Source organism: Pseudorca crassidens, chromosome 16 (genome assembly GCF_039906515.1).
Source record: "Pseudorca crassidens isolate mPseCra1 chromosome 16, mPseCra1.hap1, whole genome shotgun sequence".
Taxonomy (NCBI): Eukaryota; Metazoa; Chordata; class Mammalia; order Artiodactyla; family Delphinidae; genus Pseudorca; species Pseudorca crassidens.
In genome coordinates, this window is record NC_090311.1 from 78,686,044 (window position 1) to 78,712,607 (window position 26,564).

General features: G+C 39.7%; 1 protein-coding gene and 1 long non-coding RNA gene across 5 annotated transcripts in view; one reads left to right on the forward strand and one right to left on the reverse strand.

Annotated features, from left to right (window-relative positions):
- LYST (lysosomal trafficking regulator) overlaps positions 1-26,564 on the forward strand; it is a 192,825-nt gene that overhangs the window by 143,275 nt on the left and 22,986 nt on the right. For 3 of the 4 annotated variants that reach the window (XM_067711027.1, XM_067711028.1, XM_067711029.1), the window contains 5 exons: positions 3,251-3,317; positions 4,693-4,849; positions 14,622-14,762; positions 17,505-17,722; positions 24,635-24,865. In XM_067711027.1, coding sequence (XP_067567128.1) covers positions 3,251-3,317; positions 4,693-4,849; positions 14,622-14,762; positions 17,505-17,722; positions 24,635-24,865 — 814 coding nt within the window. Of the gene's footprint in view, positions 1-3,250; positions 3,318-4,692; positions 4,850-14,621; positions 14,763-17,504; positions 17,723-20,227; positions 21,024-24,634; positions 24,866-26,564 lie in introns of those variants that run through there. The other variant, XM_067711030.1, reaches the window with a different exon arrangement.
- LOC137209388 (uncharacterized) lies at positions 13,862-24,763 on the reverse strand. The gene is made up of 3 exons (XR_010936030.1): positions 24,611-24,763; positions 21,484-21,655; positions 13,862-13,976 (listed from the first exon to the last, which is right to left on the reverse strand). It is a non-coding gene; the product is annotated as an uncharacterized lncRNA (long non-coding RNA).

The following is a 26,564-nucleotide window of genomic DNA, read 5'->3' on the forward strand; positions in this document are numbered from 1 at the left end:
GGGTTGTTGCTCAGCAGGTGTAGAGTTTCAGCTTTACAAAATGAAAAAGTTTTAGAGACCTATTGCACAACGGTGTTGATATTGTTAACACCACTGAACTAGGTACTTGAGGATGGTTAGGATGGTAAGTTTTGTGATGTGCGTTTTTTTACCACAGTTACAAAAAAATAAAACACTCAGGAGCCAACTTGAAGTGGCTCCTACTGCCAAAGATAGGACAACCTGGGCATCAGAAACAATAATGACTACAGTTGCTTGAACACATTTGAATTTAAAAAATACTGAAGTTAACAATGACACTTCTTAAAGGCCCCCAAAACAAAGCAAAACTAAACTCACTGGTCACTGTTTGGGTAGGGCATCAATTCCTTGCTTTTGAAATTTGACAACTAAGGAAAAGAATTAAGCTTTTATCCTGCCTTTCCTGAATGAGTTGCCTTTTAGAGTAACCACATAGCCCTAGTTGACGAGGGAATATTCTGTTTCTTTAGTTTTAAATAACATTCTCTGGCTAGGATCAAAAAGTCAAGAAATAACAACTGTTGGCAAGGATACAGAGAAAAGAGACCCTGTGCACTGTTGGTGGGAATGTAAATTGGTGCAGCCACTGTGGAGAACAATATGGAGGTTCCTTAAAAAACTAAAAATAGATCTGTCATATGATCCAGCCATTCTACTTCTGGGTATTTATCAAGAGGAAATGAAAGCACTAACTTGAAAAGATATCTGCACCCCCATGTTCACTGCAGCATTATTTATAGTAGCCAAGATACGGAAACAACCTAAGTGTCCATCTGTGGATGAATGGATAAATAAAATGTCACACACACATAATGGAATACTATTTATCCATAAAAGAGAATGAAATCTTGTGACAGCATGGATGGACCTTGAGGGCATTATGCTAAGGAAACAAGTCAGTCAAAGACAAATAGCATACAAATAAGTATGATCTCACTTGTATGTGGAATCTAAAAATAAAAACAAAACAAAAACAGAACAAACAGAAAACCTCATTGATGCAGAGAACAGATCAGTGGTTGCCAGAAGCATTGGGGGGTGGTGGTGGGATTGTGGCAAAATGGGTGAAGGGAGTCAAAAGGTACAGGCTGCCAGTTATGAAATGAGCCCTGGGATGCAACGCACAGCACGATGACCTTAGCTAATAACACTGCATTACATGCTTGAAAGTTGCTGAGAGAGTAAATCTTAAAAGTTCTCAGCACAACAAAAAAGAATCCTGTAACTACGTGTGGTGATGGCTGCTACCTAGACTTACTGTGCTTATCATTCTGTAATATCGAATATACAAATATCAAATCATTATGTTGGACACCGGAAACTAATATAGTGTTATATGTCCATTACACTTCAATTAAAAAATTATCTATGTAGTTTAAAGAAGAATTGACTGCCAATATACTACTTAGTGTATTAGAATATTTTAATTATAACTGCTAAATAGTAGGCCTAGTTCAGACAGCTTTCAAGAAATCAGATTCAATTTAATTTTTGTCAATTTAAAAAAGAGCAAATGGCACATTATTTATCTTTTAGACATTTTTATACACTGCTAATGTACATTTAAATTTTTACACTACTGAGGACTTCCCTGGTAGTGCAGTGGTTAAGAATCCACCTGCCAACGCAGGGGACATGGGTTCGAGCCCTGGTCCGGGAAGATCCCACATGCTGTGGAGCTGCTAAGCCCGTGTGCCACAACTACTGAGCCTGCTCTCTAGAGCCCGCGAGGCACAACTACTGAAGCCCGCACGCCTAGAGCCCATGCTCCGCAACAAGAGAAGCCACTGCAATGAGAAGCCAGCACACCACAGCAAAGAGTAGCCCCAGCTCAACGCAACTAGAGAAAGCCCGTGCGCGCACAGCAACAGACCCAACGCAGCCAAAAATAAATAAATAAATTTATATTTTAAAAAAAAAGAATGATATTGTAGAAATGTATATTATGGAGGAGGGGGAGATTTTTATTTAAATGTAATTATACATACACAAATAAGGAGAGAGTATCTGGAAAGGCATGTACCCTTCCAGATATATTGTGAGTAATAGTATTGTGGTTGATTTTTGGTTTATTCTATTCACTCATCAGTAACTTCTGATTTTCCAACCACAACAGTATTACCTGTGTTCAAAAAAACTACTTACACTGTTTAGAAAACAATTGCATGCATGGCAGGATCTCAAACATGATTTCTCCTATATTGAGGTGAATTTGTATCTATGCTATAAAACTGTCTTTACTTTTTAACAAAGTTTTTAGGATTATCAGAGTCTCAAAAATGAAATGAATGTGTTTGCTATCACTAATTTTAATATCCCTAGGAAATAATTTTCCCAAAAAAATAGATAAATCAGCCTCTGGCTAAGCAGACCTGGTTTGACTTAACTGAAACTTGAGCAAATCTTGATGTTGATCTAGTTGTGGTGCCAGATGTTGAAACTCCAGGTGGTCCCATCCTGGTGCCAGACCAGATGGCACCTCAGCCAGAGCAGCCTCTGCCCTTCCTCGTTGCATCTTGTTCTCTTGCTCTTTCATGGGCCTCACACAGATGCTGCTTGACTCCGTAGCTTGTGAAAGTGGAGACTGATCCTAGAGTTCTCTTCCCTCCCTGATACAGTGTGAACACCAGCACAGACATGCATACGCGTGCACACGTTTGCTACACTGTGCACATGGTGTCAGTCACTGTCCCCGAATTAGATAACAAAATGTTTATGTCAGTACTCGCACTCCAGATCTCAGGGTGGTCATTTTAAGCATGTGTTGTTTCTTCAGTTTTCACTAACTTAGTAATTACACAACATCTCCTCATGATCATATCTCCTGTCCAAACTGCCCTTCACTCTTCCTTGCTGAGCTGGGTGTAGCATCTGGAAATGGGGGCAGGAACTTCCAGGGCTTGGTAGGAATCAGCTGCCGTGAGCAGCATCCGTTATGATTTGGAGGAAGTAGAGGAACCAGAGAAGGGAGGGAGAACAGCAGCTCTTCTTGTGTAGGTTATTCGTTAAGTCAGGATTTCCTAATAATGGTATGCATCTGTTTAGAAAAATTCTATCTTCATAGGTTATGAAATCATAATTGTGACTTAATTGCAAAGCAACATGTGTAAGCACTAAACCAAGGGCTGAGTATTTTGTTGACCACTTATTTACTTGTAAACATCTAAGGCAGCTTAAACCTGACAGTATCAGCATACTTCGATGTTTTCCATCATCTCTTCCTTTGTAGAAATCTCTCCAAGCCCATAGCCGTGCAGTACAAAGAAAAAGAAGATCGTTACGTGGACACATACAAGGTAGGTTTAGTTTTTCCTCATGTATTTTGATAAGTAAAAACTGGATTTTTGTTTTACAGACTGTTTTACCTAATTTTAAACGTATAGTATTGATTTTTCTGTTTTCCACTTCCTTGTGCTTTGATTGACAGACAACTGGAAATCACTATGTGATTTTAAATATTATTCTCTGTCTTAATTCTCTGAAAACATTTTGCCCAGAAAAAGAAATGCACTTACTGTTACATAAATTGGAAGCTCATAATCCATTGTAATGTTCAAATATATAAATAATTATATTCCTTACAAAAATCACAAAGATTTCCAGGGACCTGCTATTTGTATCCCCTAGTGTTATATATAATAATATCAATATATTTATAATGTACTATAGTCCCTTATTATTCATCTCAGCAAATTCTGCACAGGTTTATTAACAAAAAATACTGGATTGTAAAGTTTAAAAATAGAAATTAATTACCCATTTCTGTGAAATTAATATTAATGGAATCCTGCTGGAGATTTTAAAAATCCCATTAGTCATATGTTACATTCTTCACAACAGTATCAAGATAGGAGCAGCTGAAGCAGTTTTCTCATATTCACCATGTTATCTTATGTCAAAGTTCCAGAAAGGTCCATCCAAGCGTCTTACAACTGTCACTGCCTGATGCTTCTGCAGCTAAAAATGCAGCAGTGCTATGGCAATCAAAGAGAAGTGACTCCAGAAAATTCACTGTCACCTGACTCTGTTATTAGAGACAGAAGCTACAGGAGATGAGAATAGTGACAGATGTTAAAGATTTGATTGAGCTTCTTACTTTATGATGGGAAGACAGGAGTAGTTGAAAAGTCACCACTGTCTTTGTTATTTCTGTGTAACTCCACTGCAAGACAGCTATAAAATGTTATATTAAAGAATTCCGATAATATGATACAGGTTTTACATTTCTATTGCAGTTCCTCTGATAGAGTAGCATTTCTCTAAAGAATGTAGCATTACAGCTTGAAACCCTCTTAAGACGCAGACATCTCTAGTGAGAGTGGCAGCACTTATTTACTGAGCCCTTGATCAGTTGAGATATATTAGATATATATTATCTAAACTGATATTATTATCAGTTTAGATTTATGTATTAGTTGGGAGCCAGAGGGCTGGGAGGTGGGGTACAGAACAGGTGGGTTCTTTATGAGCAAATGAGAGGGTAAACGTGCACGCAGTGCATGGTCAGGCCTTAGGGGGCACCAGACCCCCGGACACTCAGGAGGGCTATGGGCAAGCCATGGAGAATGGCGTCTAATGGGCAGCAGAGAAGGATGGGAAAGAAGACAAGTGAGGCAGCTCCAGCTCTGCCTGGAGCTCACTGTCACGAGTTCTGGTCCCTGTGTCCTTCAGTACCTGGAGGAGGAGTACCGCAAAGGAGCCCGGGAAGACGACCCGATGCCCCCAGTGCAGCCCTACCACTACGGTTCCCACTACTCCAACAGCGGCACCGTGCTCCACTTCCTGGTCAGGATGCCTCCTTTCACAAAGATGTTTTTAGCCTATCAAGGTAAGGGTTGTTTCATAACTACCTCAAAGGTCAGATTGGTCATCGGGGATAAAACACTTGTCTGACGTCCTGAGAACGTACTGAAACTAATCAAACCATAGGAAAAAGAATTCTATATATTCCCACAACAAAATTCTCTTCAAGAAACCAGCAGTGGTACTAGGAGGATGCGGAATTCGCGTCTCCGCACAACTAGGGCACCTACCAGGCCCCAGTGGGGGACTGCGGACACCTAAGGGGACGCGAGGAACCCCCAGTGACCGGGTAGGATGCGGGGCATGGGGGGAGTGAAGGGGGAGAAGTGGAGGCGGGACGGGACTGGCGCCCCTGAGGGGAAGGGATTTCAGGCCAGAAGGGGGAAATTGGGGAACCATTGGGAGGGCAGAGGATCAAAAGGGAGCGTGGCCAGGTTTCCCCTGCCCACTTGGGCCCCCAGGAACCTGCTGAGATCCCCGGACCTGATCCTCTGCCCACCGAGGCCCCCTCCAGCTGCGCGGGTCCTGAGGGAGTGGAAGGTGGGGAAGTGGGAGCAAAAGTAAAGCCCAGACCTCCAGGACCGGCATCCCTGAACGGTGGCTGGGGGAGAGAAGGAGTTCCTACACCCGGCAGGACCCACCCACGGTTAGGCGTCCAGTGGTGACGGGGGAGGCCCTGGGGGAGATGGTGGGGGAGGGGCACAAAGGAATGGAGGGGAACGGGGCCAGCGCTTTCCCTGTCCACTTAGGCACCAGGGAACGTGTTGGGCTCCAGGGCCTAATCCTCTGCCCTCGGAGCCTCCCTCCTGCCGTGCAGAGCCCAAGCCCCGCCCCATCCCCCTACCCGGGGCCCCACCTCTACACGCAGAAACCCCCTCTGAAACCCCCTCCAACGAGCTGGGCCTAAACCCCACCCACACACCCTCAGGCAGGGCCCTGCCTCCAAACTCCGGAACTGTACACTCCAGAGACCCTCCTTTCGAGGTGCTGCCTCTCCCCTTCCATGCAGGTCCTAAGCAAAGGCCCTGCCCCACGCTGAAATGTCACCCCCCCCACCCGCCTAGGTCCCGGTCCACCCTAAAGCCTGCCCCTGCCTAAGTTCCATCCCCCACCTAAACCCCACCCCTATAGCCAAAGCTTTTTTTTTTCTTTTTTCCTCTTTTAGATTGGAGTTCTGTTCTGTTGATTAATTGTTGTTGATTCTTTTGTATTTTTATTTTTCCTAATAAATCTTTTAGTTTTCTAATTTTATTTTATTCTTTATATTTTGTTATCATTCTCTCTTTTTAGCTTATTACCCCCGCTTTTTTTTTTTTTTTTTTTTTTTTTTTTTTTTTTTCGGTACGCGGGCCTCTCACTGTTGTGGCTTCTCCCGTTGCGGAGCACAGGCTCCGGACGCGCAGGCCCAGTGGCCATGGCTCAGGAGCCCCCCGCTCCGCGGTATGTGGGATCTTCCCGGACAAGGGCACGAACCGGCGTCCCCTGCATCGGCAGGCGGACTCTCAACCACTGTGCCACCAGGGTAGCCCCCCCCCCGCTTTTTTTCTTTTGTTTTTATTTTGCCTTGTTGCAGTTGTTTCAATTATAGTTTTATTTTTCCTAATATATTTTTTATCTTTCTAATTTTATTTGTTTTTTATTCTTTGATATTGTACTGCTCCTTTTTTTTCTTCCTTCCTTCCTTCCTTCCTTTCTTTCTTCCTTTCTTTCTTCTTTCTTTCTTTCTTTCTTTTTTTTTACCGTGCCACAAAGCTTGCGGGATCTTGGTTCCCAGGCCAGAGGTCAGGCCCGAGCTCCTGTGGTGGGAGCTCCGAGTCCAAACCGCTGGACTAACAGACCCCAGGGAATATTAATCACAGTGAGGCCTCCCAGAGGTCCTCATCTCATCACCAAGACCCAGCTCTATCCAGCGGCCTGCAAACTCCAGTGCCGGACATCTCAGGCCAAACAACCAGTAAGACAGGAATACAGCACCATCCATCAAAAAAAAGAAAAAGAAAGAAACAACAAAAATATGTGTTACAAAGGAGCAAGGTAAAAACCTACAAGACCAAATAAATGAAGACAAAATAGGCAACCTACCTGAAAAAGAATTCAGAATAATGATAGTAAAGATGATCCAAAATCTCAGAAACAGAATAGAAAATACAAGAAACATTTAACAAGGATCTAGAAGAACTAAAGGGCAAACAAACAGTGACGAACAACACAATTACTAAAATTAAAAATAACTCTACAAGGAATCAATAGCAGAATAACTGAGGCAGCAGAACGGATAAGTGAGCTGGAAGATAAAATGGTGGAAATGACTGCCAGGAGCAGAATAAAGAAAAAAGAATGAAAAGAATTGAGGACAGTCTCAGAGACCTCTGGGACAACATTCAACACACCAACATTCGAACGATAGGGGTCCCAGAAGAAGAGAAAAAGAAAGGGTCTGAGAAAATATTTGACGAGATAATAGTCAAAAACTTCCCTAACATGGGAAAGGAAATAGTCAAGTCCAGGAAGCACAGAGAGTACCATACAGGATAAACCCAAGGAGAAACACACCAAGACACGTATTAATCAAACTATGAAAAATTAAATACAAAGAAAAAATATTAAAAGAAGCAAGGGAAAAGCAACAAATAGCATACAAAGGGAATCCCCATAAGGTTAACAGCTGATCTTTCAGCAGAAACTGCAAGCCAGAAGGGAGTGGCAGGACATATTTAAAGTTATGAAAGGGAAAACCTACAACCAAGATTACTCTACCCAGCAAGGATCTCATTCAGAGTTAATGGAGAAATTAAAACCTTTACAGACAATAAAAGTTAAGAGAATTCAGCACCACCAAACCAGCTTTACAACAAATGCTAAAGGGACTTATCTAGGCAGGAAACACAAGAGAAGGAAAAGACCTACAAAAACAAACCCAAAACAATTAAGAAAATGGAGCATACATATCAATAACTACCTTAAATGTAAATGGATTAAAGCTCCAACCAAAAGACATAGACTAGCTGAATGGATACAAAAACAACACCTGTATATATGCTGTCTACAAGAGACCCATTTCAGACCTAGGGAGACATACAGACTGAAAGTGAGGGGATGGAAAAAGATATTCCATGCAAATGGAAATCAAAACAAAGCTGGAGTAGCAAGTCTCATATCAGACAAAATAGACTTTAAAATAAAGACTATTACAAGAGACAAAGAAGGACACTACATAATGAACAAGGGATTAATCCAAGAAGAAGATATAACAATTGTAACTATTTATACACCCAACATAGGAGCACCTCAATACATAAGGCAAATGCTAACAGCCATAAAAGGGGAAATCGACAGTAACACTATCATAGTAGGGGACTTTAACACCACACTTTCACCAGTGGACAGATCATCCAAAATGAAAATAAATAAGGAAACACAAGCTTTAAATGGTACATTAAACAAGAATGACTTAATTGATATTTATAGGACATTCCATCCAAAAACAACAGAATACACTTTCTTCTCAAGTGCTCATGGAATATTCTCCAGGATAGACCATATCTTGGGTCACAAATCAAGCCTTGGTAGATTTCAGAAAATTGAAATCATATCAAGTATCTCTTCCTACCACAACGCTATGAGACTGGATATCAATTACAGGAAAAAAACTGTAAAAAATACAAACACATGGAGACTAAACAATACGCTACTAAATAACCAAGAGATCGCTGAAGAAATCAAAAAATACCTAGAAGCAAATGACAATGAAAACACGACGACCCAAAACCTCTGGGATGCAGTAAAAGCAGTTCTAAGAGGGCAGGTTATAGTAATACAATACTACCTCAAGAAACAAGAAAAATCTCAAATTCACAACCTAACCTTACATCTAAAGCAATTAGAGAAAGAATAACAAAAAAAACCACCCAAAGTTATCAGAAGGAAAGAAATCAAAGATGAGATCAAAAATACATGAAAAAGAACTGAAGGAAACAGTAGCAAAGTTCAATAAAACTAAAAACTGGTTCTTTGAGAAGATAAACAAAATTGATAACCATTAGCCAGACTCATCAAGAAAAAAAGGGAGAAGACTCAAATAAACCAAATTAGAAATGAAAAAGGAGAAGTAACAACTGACACTGCAGAAGTACAAAGGATCATGAGAGATTACTACAAGCAACTCTATGCCAATAAAATGGACAACCTGGAAGAAATGGACAAATTCTTAGAAAAGAACAACGTTCCGAGACTGAACCAGGAAGAAATAAAGTATAAACAGACCAATCACAAGCACTAAAATTGAAACTGTGATAAAAATCTTCCAACAAACAAAAGCCTAGGACCAGATGACTTCACAGGCGAATTCTATCAAACATTTAGAGAAAAGCTAACACCTATCCTTCTCAAACTCTTCCAAAATATAGCAGAGGGAGGAACACTCCCAATCTCATTCTACAAGGCCACCATCACCCTGATACCAAAACCAGACAAAGATGTCACAAAGAAAGAAAACTACAGGCCAATATCACTTATGAACAGAGATGCAAAAATCCTCAACAAAATACTAGCAAACAGAATCCAACAGCGCATGAAAAGGATCATACACCATGATCAAGTGGGGTTTATCCCAGGAATGCAAGGATTCTTCAGTATACGCAAATCAATCAATGTGATAAACCATATTAACAAATTGAAGGAGAAAAACCATATGGTCATCTCAATAGATGCAGAGAAAGCTTTCGAAAAAATTCAACACCCACTTATGATAAAAACCCTCCAGAAAGTAGGCATCGAGGGAACCTACCTCAACATAATAAAGGCCATTTATGACAAACCCACAGCCAACATCATTCTCAATGGTGAAAGACTGAAATCATTTCCTCTAAAATCAGGAACAAGAAAAGGTTGCCCACTCTCACTGCTATTATTCAACATAGTTTTGGAAGTTTTAGCCACATCAGTCAGAGAAGAAAAAGAAATAAAAGGAATCCAAATCGGAAAAGAAGAGGTAAAACTGTCACTATTTGCAGATGACCTGATACTATACGTAGAGAATCCTAAAGATGCTACCAGAAAACTACTAGAGCTAGTCAATGAATTTAGTAAAGTAGCAGGATACAAAATTAATGCACAGAAATGTATTGCATTCCTATACACTAATGATGAAAAATCTGAAAGAGCAATTAAGGAAACACTCCCATTTACCATTGCAACAAAAAGAATAAAATACCTAGGAAGAAACCTACCTAAGAAGACAATAGACCTGTATGCAGAAAACTGTAAGACACTGATGAAAGAAATTAAAGATGATACAAACAGATGCAGAGAAATTCCATGTTCTTGGATTGGAATAATCAACATTGTGAAAATGACTATACTACCCAAAGTAATCTACAGATTCAGTGTGCAATCCCTATCAAACTACCAATGACATTTTTCACAGAACTAGAACAAAAAAATTGCACAATTTGTAAGGAGACACAAAAGACCCTGAATAGCCAAAACAATCTTGAGAAAGAAAAATGGAGCTGGAGGAATTAGGCTCCCGGACTTCAGACTATACTACAAAGCTACAGTCATCAAGACAGCATGGTACTGGCACAAAAACAGAAATATAGATCAATGGAACAGGATAGAAAGCCCAGAGATAAACCCACACAGATATGGTCACCTTATCTTTGATAAAGGAGGCAAGAGTATACAGTGGAGAAAAGACAGTCTCTTCAATAAGTGGTGCTGGGAAATCTGGACAGCTACATGTAAAAGAATGAAATTAGAACACTTCCTAACACCATAAACAAAAATAAACTCAAAATGGATTAAAGACCTAAATGTAAGGCCAGACACTATAAAACTCTTAGAGGAAAACATAGGCAGAACACTCTATGACATAAATCACAGCAAGATCCTTTTTGACCCACCTCCTAGAGAAATGGGAAAAAAATAAACAAATGGGACCTAATGAAAGTTAAAAGCTTTTGCACAGCAAAGGAACCATAAACAAGACAAAAAGACAACCCACAGAATGGGAGAAAATATTTTCAAACGAATCAACGGACAAAGGATTAATCTCCAAAATTTACAAGCAGCTCATGCAGCTCAATATCAAAAAAAACAACCCAATCCAAAAATGGGCAGAAGACCTAAATAGACATTTCTCCAAAGAAGATATACAGATTGCCAACAAACACATGAAAGGATGCTCAACATCACTAATCATTGAGAAATGCAAATCAGAACTACAACGAGGTGTCACCTCACACGAGTCAGAATGGCCATCGTCAAAAAATCTGCAAACAATAAATGCTGGAGAGGGTGTGGAGAAAAGGGAACCCTCTTGCAGAGTTGGTGGGAATGTAAATTGATACAGCCACTATGGAGAACAGTATAGAGGTTCCTTGAAAAACTTACAGTAGAGCTACCATATGACCCAGCAGTCCCACTACTGGGCATATACCCTGAGAAAACCATAATTCAGAAAGAGTCATGTACCACCATGTTCACTGCAGCACTATTTACAATAGCCAGGACATGGAAGCCACCTAAATGTGCATTGACAGGTGAATGGATAAAGAAGATGTGGCACATATATACAATGGAATATTACTCAGTCATAAAAAGAAACGAAATAGAGTTATTTGTAGTGAGGTGGATGGACCTAGAGACTGTCATACAGAGTGAAGGAAGTTCGAAAAAGAAAAATAAATACCGTATGCTAACACATATATATGGAATCGAAAAAAAAAAAAAAAAAAAAAAGGTTCTGAAGCACCTAGGGGTAGGACAGGAGTAAAGACACAGACGTAGAGAATGGACTTGAGGACACGGGGAGGGGGAAGGGTAAGCCGGGACGAAGTGAGAGAGTGGCGTGGACATATATACACTACCAAATGTAAAATAGATGGCTAGTGGGAAGCGGCTGCATCGCACAGGGAGATCCGCTCGGTGCTTTGCAACCACCTAGAGGGATGGGATAGGGAGGGTGGGAGGGAGATGCAAGAGGGAGGGGATATGGGGATATATGCATATATATAGCTTCACTTGGTTATACAGCAGAAACGAACACAACATTGTAAAGCAATTATACTCCAATAAAGATGTTAAAAAAAAAAACAGCAGTAAGCCACATGAGCTTGTTAATGTCTTACATTTTAGCTTCAAATTGAACATGTCTAAGTTTATAAAAGTGCAATTCACTATTTAAAAATTAATGTCATTCACATAGCATTAAATTTACCCTTTTTACCCTTTTAAAGTGTATGCAATTCACTTTTTTATAATGTTCAACTTAATAATTATTTGAGATCACCTAAGTTATCTTTGGCCCCTAAAGGGGAATATGTTATTGTCAGTTGTTCTGACAACTGAGTGAGTTGTAAGTGGTTATAGGAGAGCCACACTGCCACCTTCACTATAGTAACTGTCTAGTTAATCTTCTACCTCGGCATTTTCAGTGGCAGCCCTCAGGCCTGAAGATGACTTAGATGGAGATGAAGTTACTGCTTTGTGTGCAAACAGGGACACACTCACCTATCAGTTTCCAGTGAGGACCATGGTACTAGTCCTGTGGTTGTTCCTCCTGGTGCCCAGAATCATTTATGGAATCATCCGTTCATTTACTCAACCCTTCTTGAACTTCTGTATATATTTATACTCACATGCAACCTCTTGGAGGAATGAATTTTATAGACTGTAGACTACTTGGTCTATAAAAGGGGCTTTCTTATATTTGTCCCTCTGTCTGTACACAAAACAAACGTTCTGTATGACAGCTGTTCAAATATTTGAACATTACTGCCCTGTCCCCCTTCTCCTCTCACTCTTGTTTATTCCCAGGCTAATTATCCTTAGTTAATTTGACATCCAGTTGAGAGCTTCCTATATGCAAGGCCTTATCCCAGCTGCTGCAAGGAATACAAAAATAAATAAGACAGTTCTGTACTTAGTAAAGCGTTTAAAAACTCATATTTAAGCCGTGTTTGCTCTGGTTTCCAAACCTGTCACTGCTCTGCTCATCTTTCTGGACATGTTCTGATTTGTGAATGCTCTGAATAAAAAGTGGCAGTCAGAGTAAAAAGGAATATTTCAGATGTGGTTTGGGATGACTGCAGTGTATAACAGAACTGTTACTGCCCTCCGTTTCTTTTCACGTAGCCCAAGGATATAGTAATATCCCAGTAAAACTCCCAATCAACTATTATGCTAGGTTTTCCTCATTGTGTATTTAAGAATGATTAAAAAAAAAAGAAAGAAAACAGGGACAACCGAAGTCCCCATTCAGTTTCTTCTGATTAATTTAAAATGATGTGTGATGGCTTTTTACTTTATTTCTAGACTTCTCATTTAGTCCAGGGTTTCTCACCTTGGCACTGTAGTCATTTTGAGCTACATAATTCTTTGTTATGGCGACTGTCCTGTGCATTGTAGGACATTTAGCAGTATCCCTGGCCCCTACGTACTAGATGCTAGTGGCATCCCCTCCCACCCAGCCGTGAGAACCAAAAATGTCTCTAGGCATTGCCAAGTGTCCCCTGGGGGACAAAAGTGCTAGGTTAACAACTACCAGTTGAGTTCATACATGTTCTAAATTATAGGAAATGTAGTATTACTTTTTTTTTTATCAAGAAGCTGCAGAGAATTTAAAAATCCCAACAGAAACCTCAGTGTGCTTCTCCTGTTCCACAGTTCTGTAGTCTCTACTCTGGATACTGTGATTCCATCTAGCTTCACAGAACTGCCTTTAATTTTTCTGGATTCCATTTAGATTAATAACTTTTTCTCCTGAGTGAGTAAATATTTCTTTAAGTGGCCCTGCCTACTTTCTGAGAAAAAAAGAAATATTTATAAACCTAATTTCTCCCCAGATTTTATTTAGTGCCCAGCCAATGCTGACTCAACAGAATAGATGAGAAAGTAGTAATAGAAAATGTTGCTCGGCAAAGCAGGTCAGGCTTGCGGAAGATTTAGCGTATTTTTAAAAAATTGTGCCTTGCTTGATGCTGAAATTAGTCTCTAACAGTCTCCAGATAAAAAGATGTGTTCAAATTTCAGCAAGTTGAGAGGAGTTTTGGATGGTACAGCATGGTTCTGAAGAAGCATCCATGCTGCTGCTGTTTTTAAGGGCTGGTCTTCAGATATCATTTCATATTCTAGGATAGAAAGTCTGATAGCTGTTGACAGAAAAGACAGGGTCAAAACTCAGTTCTCGATTATTAATAGTGTTCACCAGAAAAACTTAACAAAGGAGTAAGTATTCTTAGTTTTATTTTCATTCATAGGAAATTTTACTTAATTTTTTAGGTTAGAGTTAGAACATCTAAAAAGTAATGCCCCCCCACCCCAAAAAAAAGAAAAGAGGGAAGAAAAGAGGTAAAGAAATAATCTTGCTTCTTGATGGGGGAAAAAACTTATTTTACCTATTTGAACTTTAATTTTCCTTCCTTATTCTTTCATTCAGTAAATAAATGATTATCCAGTTCCTAGAATGTGCTCGGTATGGTTGATATCCCAGGTCTCTACTTTTACGGAACTTTCATTCTACTTGGGCAGACAGTAATCAATTAAACAAATAAGTGATATACATTTATCTAGTTATATGTACTATGAAAGCATAATACTGATTAAAAATAACATAATGCAGTTGCAAATTATGTAGAGAAATATTTATTTTCAAGGACACGAATAATCTCTTTTAAACTATGGACAAAGTGAACATCATTTTAATCTTTTTGAAATAGTAAAAGTGAATTAATTGTAACAAGTTTCAAATGGAATCAAGTCTTTGTGTCTTAAGTGTGTTATTTGTATTTTTTCAGATCAGAGTTTTGACATCCCAGACAGAACTTTTCATTCTACAAACACAACCTGGCGTCTCTCCTCTTTTGAGTCCATGACTGATGTGAAAGAACTTATCCCAGAGTTTTTCTATCTTCCAGAATTCTTAGTTAACCGTGAAGGTATAACAGTAAACCGTTTCTAATTTAAATTTCTGAGTGTTTGTACTTACTTTATAATTTTCCAAAAATAAAAATACCTTTTGTAAGTCCTAAAATTTGAGTCCCCAAATAAGAGAAATACCTTTACTTATTAAGTATATAATGTTATCTCCAAGTGAGCTTGAGGATGTTAAATATTTTATAGGACTAGGTATATCTGGAAAACTGTAACTTTTAACTATTAAAAGTATTTGTAAACATGTATTTTAATTCTGTTACAGAACTTGCTTTATTATTTTCTCTGATTACAAAAGTTATAATATGATGATTATAAAAAAAGTCATGAATTTATAAAGAACAATGTGAATTAACCAAAATCTCAATGATTTTATAAGGAATGACCAAGTTAGAAATAAAACACTCTAACTAGAGTTATCTAATAATGAAAAGGAACACTAGAAGATAAAATCTGATTTTCTGTGATGCCAGTGACTGACTATCTTGGTAATCTTACCTGTTCTTTAATGTAAGATCAGTTAATCCTTTACAGGGTATCTTTGGGTTGTTTTCCTACATTACTTAATTTCATATTTTTATGTGACCTTTAGGAAATACATGAAATTGAGAATTATATCTTTAGAGAGGTTAATGTTGGACAAATGACTTCAGAATTTTTTCCTATATTAACTGGCCTCTCTGGACTTATTTAGAGAATCATTAATAAATCCGTGCTGCTAATTACCTGGAGCAAGCTTCATAGTGTTGCCCAAGTGAGAAATGCCTCAGTGAAATATCAGCACCTGCAGCTGGGGGTACCTGCCTTGTGGCTTTCAATCAGGGACTCATTTCTCTGTCCAAAAACCACATTCCTCTGTGGTTTCTTATATGTATGTTCCTGTTATCTATGGCTGCATAGTGAATAACCCCAATACTTAGTGACTCAAAACAACATTGAATGTATTATCCATCACAGTTCTTGCAGGTCAGAAATTCAGGAACAGCTCAGCCAAGTGGTTTTTGTGGTTTTGGCTCAGGGTCTCTTGTGCATTCAGATTGGCTGGAGCTGGAACATCCAGGGGAACAGAGCAGCACGGGGCTGGTGGGCATCTCTCTCTTCAGGTAGTGTCCATGGTTTTCCATGTCGTTTCTCCACGTGGACTAGTGTGGACTTCCTCACAGCATGGCGGCCTCAGACACCCTACTTGGCAACTCAGGGTTCCAAAGGCAAGTGTCCCTAGAGAGATGAGCAGAAGCTGCATGGCCTTTTCCAGCCTAGCCTTGGAAGCCACACGGTGGCACTTACACTGCATTCTGTTTGTGAGGTAGTCACAAGTGCCCGCCCACATTCAAAAGGAAGGAGCATAGACTTTGCCATTTGATAGGGGAGCAGCAAGATTCTAGAAAAGCATGCACAACAGCAGGTGTTGTTACAGCCATTTTTGGAAACGATAACTTGCTATAGCATACATCCTGCTATTTCCTATGAGCATTTCTATAGGCCTCTCACTGTACCTCCAGGCATCTGCTCTGGGTGAACAGTGTCTACCTCTGTGATGTGTCCCCAGAGCACCAAAAAGTTGGGAATGATTTGAGTTCACAGAGACCCCCTGTGGCTCAACCCCTCCTAGCTCAGCCCTTAGATGCCTCATCACCATTGATCAATCAGTAAGTCTCTGCTGCTTCCCCTGAAGCCGCTGCATAGAGTATGGAGGTGCTCAGCCAGTACATCCTAACGCTGTCACCCTGCAGCTGTCTGTTGGATGACTGCTGGGATTATTGAGGTGACCCTCACCCCCACCCCGTATTAATTTTATATAAGCCCTTAGTTTATATTTTATATCATGTCATTTCAGAGTACTTCCAAAATTAGTGAAGATCCTTCCAACTGTTTTCACAAGATCCAGAAGTAGGCAGACAACAACTTAATGTTACATGGAGCATAATTAGCTTTTAAGAGGTCTTTTTAAATTTGGATTCTGCTATGGTGTTCGGATTTTCTGTCCATTAAAAAAAAAAAAAGGTAGCACAAAAAAAAGTTCTGTTCAAAGGTAGCATTTCCTTTAGGACAATTTTTTAAAGAAACACTTCTGAGATTTTTGTTTACACTAGCAGACTAATGAAGCAATTAGATAATACCTTATTTACATCGCGGAAGAACCCTCTTGCTCAGTGTGTTAGTATAATTTTGTTGTCCACAGGAATGCTTAGTGGAAATGAAATCAGAACAGACCTATAGATTTACCATAAAATTAATAGACTAAGACAGTTCATTCTAGGAATGTGTATACTTTGTATTCGTTGAGTTTTTAAACTACAGAATGCTAATACTTACTACATATAAGTAGTCTTGAATTTATTATATGTTAACACCAATCATTCAGAAATGCTTATACAAAAGCCTTCACTTTATTTTAATCAGGTTTACAATTGAGATATTTTCTTACTTGATGCATTTGAAGATTTGATAACTGGAATATTGGAATTAGTGGGCAATGATTTTCTGCTTGTTTTTCAATATGATATAAAGCGGTGGAAGGGTAAAGTTGAAAGATCTCAGATTCAGTTAGGATAGATAGCGTTAATCCATGTAGCTCTGTGAGGGGTAAGTCAGCAGGTGAGCAACGGTGTTACTATCTTCTCGCTGCTCCTTCTCCAGGTTATAGCACACAATAGCTGTTTCTGTGAACTCTTACGATCTGCTCAGTGGGCCAAAGGAAGCATGCTCTGGGGGAGATAAACATTGATATTACTCTTCTCTTTTAGGTTTCGATTTTGGTGTACGCCAGAATGGTGAACGGGTTAATCACGTCAACCTCCCGCCTTGGGCACGTAACGATCCTCGTCTTTTTATCCTCATCCATAGACAGGCTCTAGAGTCTGACTACGTGTCCCAGAACATCTGTCAGTGGATCGACTTGGTATTCGGGTATAAGCAAAAAGGGAAGGCCTCTGTCCAAGCCATCAATGTTTTTCATCCTGCTGTAAGTGACTCTTTTAAAACTCTGCATTTATATAAGGTAGAAGGTTAGACTGTTTCTTTACAATACCCAAGTTATCGAAGAGAATTGACAAAGACACTAAACTTGCCCAAGATTTTTCAGGTTTTATATCTTACCTCTTTAAGAATAACTAAGATACTATCTGTCAGGGGTTCCCCAAGACCATCCCCAGGTTGGATGAGGACTTAACAACTCAGCGTATAGTTGTAATTACAGCTAAGGTTTATTACAGTGAAGGGTACAAAGCAAAATCAGCAAAAGGAAAAGATGCACCGGGCAAAGCTGGAGGAAACCAGGCACAAGCTTCCAAGAGACTTCTCCCAGTGAATCACAAGGAACTCACTCACTTCCTCCAGAAACAAATTGTGACAGCATGTGTGATGTTTTCTACCAGGGAAGCTCATGATGGATGCAGTGCCAGCGTTTTTATTGAGGACTGGTCATGTAGGCACCCTCTCTCTCACAAGTCCTGAAATTCCAGGCGTCCAGAAGGAGACCGGTATTGAGTATACACCACACTGTACAGTTTGGGTGCAGTGAGCCACTCTTATCAGGTGGAGAAGGTGGGAACTCTCTTGAAATCCATGTTCCCAGACACCAGCCAAGGACCACATTTGCAGGCATGCCATCCCAAGGAGAGCAGTTCAGGCCTGCCACGTAACTCTTTTCTGCATACTGTCCTGTATATCAATACATGTTCTATTTTTAAATGGCCTCATTTTTCCTTATTGCATGAGCAATATTTGTGCCTTGTTAGAAAAATGTATAAGACACAGACTGCAAAAGGAAGAAATTTTAAAATCAACTTTGATATCATCATCCAAAGATAAATATCAAACCACCTTCTAGACTTTTATCTATACATATGTATCACTCCATTTATATAATATTAATACTATTTATTCCAAAGTATGGCTATCCAATAATTTATTTAACCAGTCCCCTATTGTTGGATATTTAGTTAGTATGCATTTGCTATTAAAATTAATATTCCTCAGATTATTTCTTTACGTACCTCTTTACTTCTTCAAGATAAATTCCTAGAAGCAGAATTGTTACACCTCAACATATGTTTTTTAATGTTGTTAGATAGTCTACCTTTTTTTAAAAAAAGTCTATTCAGGAAACATTTATTTTGCTAGGCTCTAGGGATACGAAGGTGAATAAGATTCACATAGGGAGGGAACATATGTGAATGGCCAGTAAGCAAATGATAAAGGTGCTGGCATCTTTTGTCATCAGGGAAATGCAAATTAAAGCCACGATGAGTTACCACTTTATATCCTTGAGAATGACTGAAAGTAAAAAGACTAACAATTCCAGATATTGGGTAGGTGGAATACTACTCAACAGTGAAGAGGAATGGATTTCAGATGTCTGTGACAGCATGGATGAATCTCCAAAACATTTTACACTGAATGAAAGAAGCCTTACATAAGAGTACACTCTGTGTGAATCCACTCCGTTTACATGAAATTCAAGAACAAGGAACATTAATCTCTTAGTGGTAGAAGTCATGGGGAATTTATCTTAAAGATGGTTCTTTATTTCTTTAAGATAATTTCCAATCTAATTGCCTCTGGGGAGTAGAGTAGTGACTGCCACAGGTGTACCAGGGAACTTTCTGGGGTGATGGAAATGCTCTATACCTTGATTTGCGTGATGGTTGCATGGGATGGTACTATAAAAATCTGTATTGTTTTATTGTAAGTAAAATATACCTCTATAAAAATGTATATAAAATTTTTGTAAGTTTTAAAGACTGAGGTGTAATTTTTGAACTTTGTTCATATTTGATGCAAAATGTAACTTTAAAAGCAATTAAGAATTTGGACATTAACCTCAATATACTCTGTGCCTATAATACTGGGACAAATTTTCACTTGTTCTCATATAAAATTCACATTAAAAGTATCTGCATGCTGAAATATACCATTTAATTCTCATCTTACTAGATTTTTTTCATTAATTCTTTGAGACTTTAGAGCTTTAAAAAGGATGGAGTTTATACCATTGTTCTAGAAAATTTAAATACAATTTATTTATTTATTTTGCTGCGCCACGCGGCATGTGGGATCTTAGTTCCCTGACCAGGGATCTAACCCGTGCGCCCTGCAGTAGAAGCGTGGAGTCTTAACCACTGGACCACCAGGGAAGTCCTGTTCTAGAAATTTCATAAAACTCAATTCATGGGACAAAACCAAGTGTCGCAATTAAGCACATAGTCTCTAAATCCACAATTGAGTTCAAATCCTCACTCTGTGACTCTACCACTTACTGTGTGACCTGCAGTGTGACCTTAACTTCTCTGTACCTTAATATACAAATTTGTAAAATGTGAACAATAATACCAGCCTCATAAATAAGAAAATGCATACGGGCTAATGTCTGCCATCCAGTTAAGTGCAAATAAATGTTAACTTTGTAAAAAGGAATGTAGGGGCTTCCCTGGTGGCACAGTGGTTAAGAATCCGCCTGCCATTGTAGGGGACACGGGTTCGAGCCCTGGTCCAGGAAGATCCCACATGCCGTGGAGCAGCTAAGCCCATGTACCACAACTACTGAGCCCATGAGCCACAACTACTGAGCCCGCGTGGCACAACTGCTGAAGCCCGTGCGTCTACAGCCCGTGCTCCGCAACAAGAGAAGCCATCGCAATGAGAAGGACGCGCACCGCAACAAAGAGTAGCCCCCGCTCGCCACAACTAGAGAAAGCCCGCGCACAGCAACGAAGACCCAACGCAGCCAAAAATAAATTAATTCATTCATTAATTTTAAAAAAATAGAAAAAATATTTTAAGAGGCATGTAAAAATGCCTTTTGATCTTAATTCATCATTCACCAATATATGGGGTTCACTAGAAACTGATACCACAGAACGTAAAGATACTAATTTAAAGTAAATTTTAAGAGTCCTGGATACTGGATTATTCCATTCTTCATTTGAATTTTCGAGTATATTAAATCAAGCAACCATTAGGAATGAGCCTGCTTAGATAAGCGTTTATAACAGGTATTTGAGCCCTTGTGGTCGTGTGAGGGTGGTGGCAAGGGGAGTGGATGTTGAAGATTAACTTCTGAAGAATCTTTGAAACTTTTTCTTGGTATTTATAGAGATGTTCTATGCAGATATAAAACTGAAATTTGCTGACTGATTCAATGCTAAAAGCTAAATTACACAAGCGAGATGCACAAGCATGACAGATCTATACCCAGCTACTGACTGCTAGCTTTAAAAATAATAAAGTAAGTGCACATCACCCTCCATCTGACTCTAACACTAAGAAGAAAAGTGTAACAACACCTTTCATGTTAAAAAGCTTGCAATTTTCACTGCTGCTCTTTCAGATCCACTTACAGTTTTCATTAGAACCTAAATAATAGTCTCTTAAGCTACCTACTAACATTCTATCACAATTTCATTTTTATATACCTTTTCCTATGTATCACTTTGGACAAATGACTTTTTCAATAATTTAGTATTACACATGAAGTCTTTATATATATATATATATATATATATATATATATATATATATATATATATATATAAATACTAGGTGGGAAAGAAAAGGACAGTGACAGATCCTGAATTTTTACTCCTTTTCTAGACTGATTATTGCCCTAACCCCCTTTCTCTCTAGCTTCACGTCCTAAGAAAGGTGACAGCATGGAGGACACCAGTCGCGTGCAACATTAAGTGTGCCAACCTCTCTGCAGTGTTTTGGTTGAAGATGGAATACCTTGACTTTGTTTCTCATCCAGTCTTCTGCCCCTTGCCGGGGAGGTGAAGCTGTCCCGCTTCCTTCGTTGACAGCTTTGCCTGGTTGGCTGAGGGAGGCTGGAAGGATATACATCACATTACAGCCTTCTCACTGCCAGGTTCTAGTCAGGTTCAGCAATGTATGTGGAAACCTGCACAGCAAACACAGAGAGAGGGAATCAGAATTCAATTATTCCTCTCCAAGGATAAATAAAGCATGGATGAGTTGCTCTTGAGCTTACAGGATGGAAAGCACAAAGACTTTGCTTGGGTTTCAGTGATGCTGGTGTTTAGAATCCTGATTCTTCAGCCCAGACAGGAGAAGAGATATAGACCTACAAAAATCTAGGTTCCTTACTAATGTCTCTGTATGTAAGAAAATATATCTCAATAGTTGATATTCTTAGACATCTTCAAGATGGGGTAGCGACACAAAGTCATCCTGTGACACCAGCCATTGTGTTTTGAGAGGAATCAGACTCTTTCTTTGAGCATATTCCCATCAAAGGACAAAAGGGCATTTGGATATCATGTAATTTCAGGCAGACACAGATGGTTTTGAACTTCTAGTTCTCATTTTTAGGAATTGAGAAATTGAGGTGGGGCAGGTTCCCCTAGTTTTCTTCAGTCTTCGTGTTGCCATATAGCTGCATTCTCTTGTCTCTTTTGATTTTGTTGACCACTTGAAATGATTTTGACCAATTCCCTGACTCTAGTTTTCTGACCAATATCTGACAGGCAGCCACAGAAAAAATAGAGCCACCTACTAACCTACTTGCAGAAGCTATTTTGGGTCAACTGAATTGAAAAACCTGATTATTTTTCATCAACTCTCACTGAAAGACAAGACCAAAGAAAAACCTCATTTAGTTTTTCTTTTTTTTTAATTTGAGGTATAATTGACATACATTATATTAGTTTCCAGTATACAGCATACTGATTTCGATCATTTGCAAAATGATCACCGCAGTAAGTCTAGTTAACACCCACCCCATACGTAGTTACAAAAATTTTTTTTCTTGGGATGAAGACTTTTAAGATTTATTTTCTTAGGAACTTTCAGATCTGCAGTACAATGTTATTAACTGCAGTCACCATGCTGTACGTTACATCCCAGGACTTACTTGCTTTATAGCTGGAAGTTTGTACCTTTGGCTCCCTTCACCCGTTTGCCCACACCCCACCTGTGGCAACCACCAATCTTATGAGCTTGGTCTTTTGTTTGTTTAGATTCCACATATAAATGAGATCATACTTATTTGTATGGTATTTGTCTCTCTCTCTGACTTGTTTCACTTAGCATCATACCTTCAAGGTCCACCTGTGTTGTGACAAGATTTCATTCTTTCTTATGGCTGAGTAATAATTCCATTGCATGTATTTACCACATGGTCTCCATCCATTCCATTGGTGCATGCTTCGGGTGCTTCCATATCCTGGCTATTATAAATAAGGCTGTAATGAACATAGGGGTGCATGTATCTTTTCAAATTAGTGTTTTCAAAATACCCAGAAGTGGAAATGCTGGATCATATGGTAGCTCTATTTTTAGTTTTCTGAGGCACCTGCATACTGTTCTCCACAGTGGCTGCACCAATTTACATTCCCACCAACAGTGCAGAGGGGCTTGCTTTTCTCTACATCCTCGCCAACGGTTGTTATCTCTTGTCTTTTTGATACTAGCCATTCTCACAGGTGTGAGATGATATTTCATTGTGGTTTTACTTGCATTTTCCTGATGATTAGTGATGCTGAGCATCTTTTCATATACCTGTTGGCCGTCTGTATGTCTTTTTTGGAAGAATGTCTATTCAGGTCCTCTGCCCGCCCCCTGCCATTTTCTTTCTAATTTATTCCTTTATTTATTTATAATATTCCTTTGCAGAAAAGTTCCATAATTTTTCCCATTTTTTTTAACATCTTTATTGGAGTATAATTGCCCTACACTGTTGTGTTAGTTGCTGCCGTGTAACAAAGTGAATCAGCTATACGTATACATATATCCCCATATCCCCTCCCTCTTGCGTCTCCCTCCCACCCTCCCTATCCCACCTCTCTATGTGGTCACAAAGCACCGAGCTGATCTCCCTGTGCTATGCAGCCGCTTCTCACTAGCTATTTTACATTTGGTAGTGTATATATGTCAGTGCTGCTCTCTCACTTCGTCCCAGCTTACCCTTCCCCCTCCCCGTGTCCTCAAGTCCATTCTCTACATCTGCGTCTTTACTCCTGTTCTGCCCCTAGGTGTTTCAGAACCTTTTTTTTTTTTTTTTAGATTCCATATGTATGTGTTAGCATACGGTATTTGTTCTCTTTCTGACTTACTTCACTCTGTATGACAGTCTGTAGGTCCATCCACCTCACTACAAATAACTCAATTTCGTTTCTTTTTATGGCTGAGTAATATTCCATTGTATATATGTGCCACATCTTCTTTATCCATTCGTCTGTCGATGGACACTTAGGTTGCTTCCATGTCCTGGCTATTGTAAATAGTGCTGCAATGAACACGGTGGTACATGACTCTTTTTGAATTATGGTTTTCTCAGGGTATGTGCCCAGGAGTGGGGTTGCTGGGTCGTATGGTAGCTCTATTTTAGTTTTTAAGGAGCCTGCATACTGTTCTCCATAGTGGCTGTATCTATTTACATTCCCACCAACAGTGCAGCCCCTTTTTAAATAGATGGGTTTGCTACTGAGTTGTGTAAGTTCTTTATAGATTTTGGATACTAACCCTTTATCAGATATATGATTTGCAAGCAATTTCTCTCATTCAGTAGGTTGTCTTTTCATTTTGTTGATGGATTCCTTTGCTGTGCAGATAAATGAAGTCTTATATGTTATTCTCTTAAATTAAAATTAATTTTATAAACATACCTAATTAGCACCAGTCAAGGTGCATTATTTTCATTCACCCATTCAGAAGCATTGATCATTCCTATTCTGATCTCAATTCCTATTCTGATTATTAATGATTGTTAACCTGTTCAAAAACATTTTAAAATCCTTTTCATTTGAAACAGAGAAGAGTAAACCATTGCCTAGAGAATAAAACAAGTTGTTGTTTTCCCCTTCAGTGTTATCGCCAAGTCTTGCTTTTTACATACCTCTCGTTTTCTTTTATTCTTCAGACATATTTTGGAATGGATGTCTCTGCAGTTGAAGATCCAGTTCAGAGACGAGCACTGGAAACCATGATAAAAACCTACGGCCAGACCCCTCGTCAGCTGTTCCAGTCGGCCCATGCGAGCAGACCTGGCTCCAAGCTCAACATCGAAGGGGAGCTTCCTGCTGCCGTGGGGTTGTTAGTGCAGTTTGCTTTCCGGGAAACCAGAGAACAGGTCAAGGAAGTTCCCTATCCGGTATGTCATTTGGATTTCAATAGAATTCAGCAAAAACTGGCTCAACTCCTGAGCCATCAGGTCCCCTCCCAGGCTCTAGGGGCAGGGAAGTGAGTAGCACAGTCCCGGCCTGAAGGTGAGTGCCAGCCAGTGAACACAGATGCCTGCACTACGTTCTGTGTGTAGGAAATGCTGCGTTAGTGCTACGAAGAGAGTACTTCGGGAGCTCAGGTCGGATTGTAACCTCCCTGAGGGTCGTTACTGGGGAGAGCCTCACCAGGCAGTGACATAACAGGCATTGCAAATGAGAGGAAAGGAAACATCCAGGACTCGGGAAGAGTCTGAGCATGGCTGTGCCAGTGCAGACATGCCTAGCGTGGTCCTTCCTGGTTATTATCTTCCAGCAGAGGTGCTGACCAGAAGTGTAAATGTTTGGGTTTACAATGAAGGGGGAAATCGTACATGTTTTTTTGGCCCCTCCAGGTTGTAATGATTAGAAGTATTGCCTCTTAAAATGGGAAGTAGGGGGCTTCCCTGGTGGCGCAGTGGTTGAGAGTCCGCCTGCCGATGCAGGGGACACGGGTTCGTGCCCCAGTGTGGGAGGATCCCACATGCCGCGGAGCGGCTGGGCCCGTGAGCCATGGCCGCTGAGCCTGCGCGTCCGGAGCCTGTGCTCCGCAGCGGGAGAGGCCACAACAGTGAGAGAGGCCCGCGTACCGCAAAAAAAAAAAAAAAAAAAAAAGGGAAGTAGGTATAATTTTTACTCTGAAATAGAAAAATAAAGCAAGCAAGCCTTAAGAGTAAAATGGATTCTAATCCTCAACTAAATTCTTCATTATAAAAGCAGCAAAGATGGGAGATTGTGAATTGTGAAGTGTTACAAAGGTTTGCAGAAGGAAATCGCAGAAAATGAAAAGGCAAGGGAAAGAGGTTGTGAAGGTCTTGGAGATAAAGTAAAGCACGGATGTCGAACTGCAGTCATCTGGGAGCCACTTTAAGAGAACATGGTTTTTACAGATCTTGCTTTGATAGTCGTTTCTTATAATAATGCTTCTTCTTAAATACACTAAAGGTAAAACACAAATAGAACACTAAATGTAAGTTCTTTATGCTCAGAGCTCATATATATCAAATTTGCATGTTAAATACAAACAAAACTTATACAACTAGTAAAAATGAAATTTAAATTTTAAAACATCGATAGGAGAAACAATGTTGTTTTGCTGAACCCAGACCACCAGTGTTGTGTTTCATAGTTGAAAGCTGTATTTTTTGTTTTGTGTTTACTTGTCAACGAAACTCATATGCTTTTGAAGCCTTACAAATCATTTTAGTCATTGTCATTACCAGAGTCATTATTTTTAGCTAGAATCTATTATTTTAACATGTCAAAATAACAGTACGTCCCTGAAAAGTAATAAACGCCATTTAATTTGCCACTATACTTATTGCTCATTAACTAGTTGAAGTTGGCAAGTATGAAGGACCTGAGCAGTATGTCTGTTTGCAGTGGGAACGTGTACGGACCTGCCTCCTCCCACCCCAGGACCTTTGCACTGGCTGTTCCCTCCGCCTGGCGTGCCCATCCCCAGATAGAACCCCAGTTTGCTCTCTGTTTCAGTCAGGTGTCTGCTCAGACGTTATCTCCGCAGACAGTCTTACCCGACCCCCGTGTCTAAATGGGCAGCTCTGTCACTCTTGGTCTTCTTCCCCTTCTTTG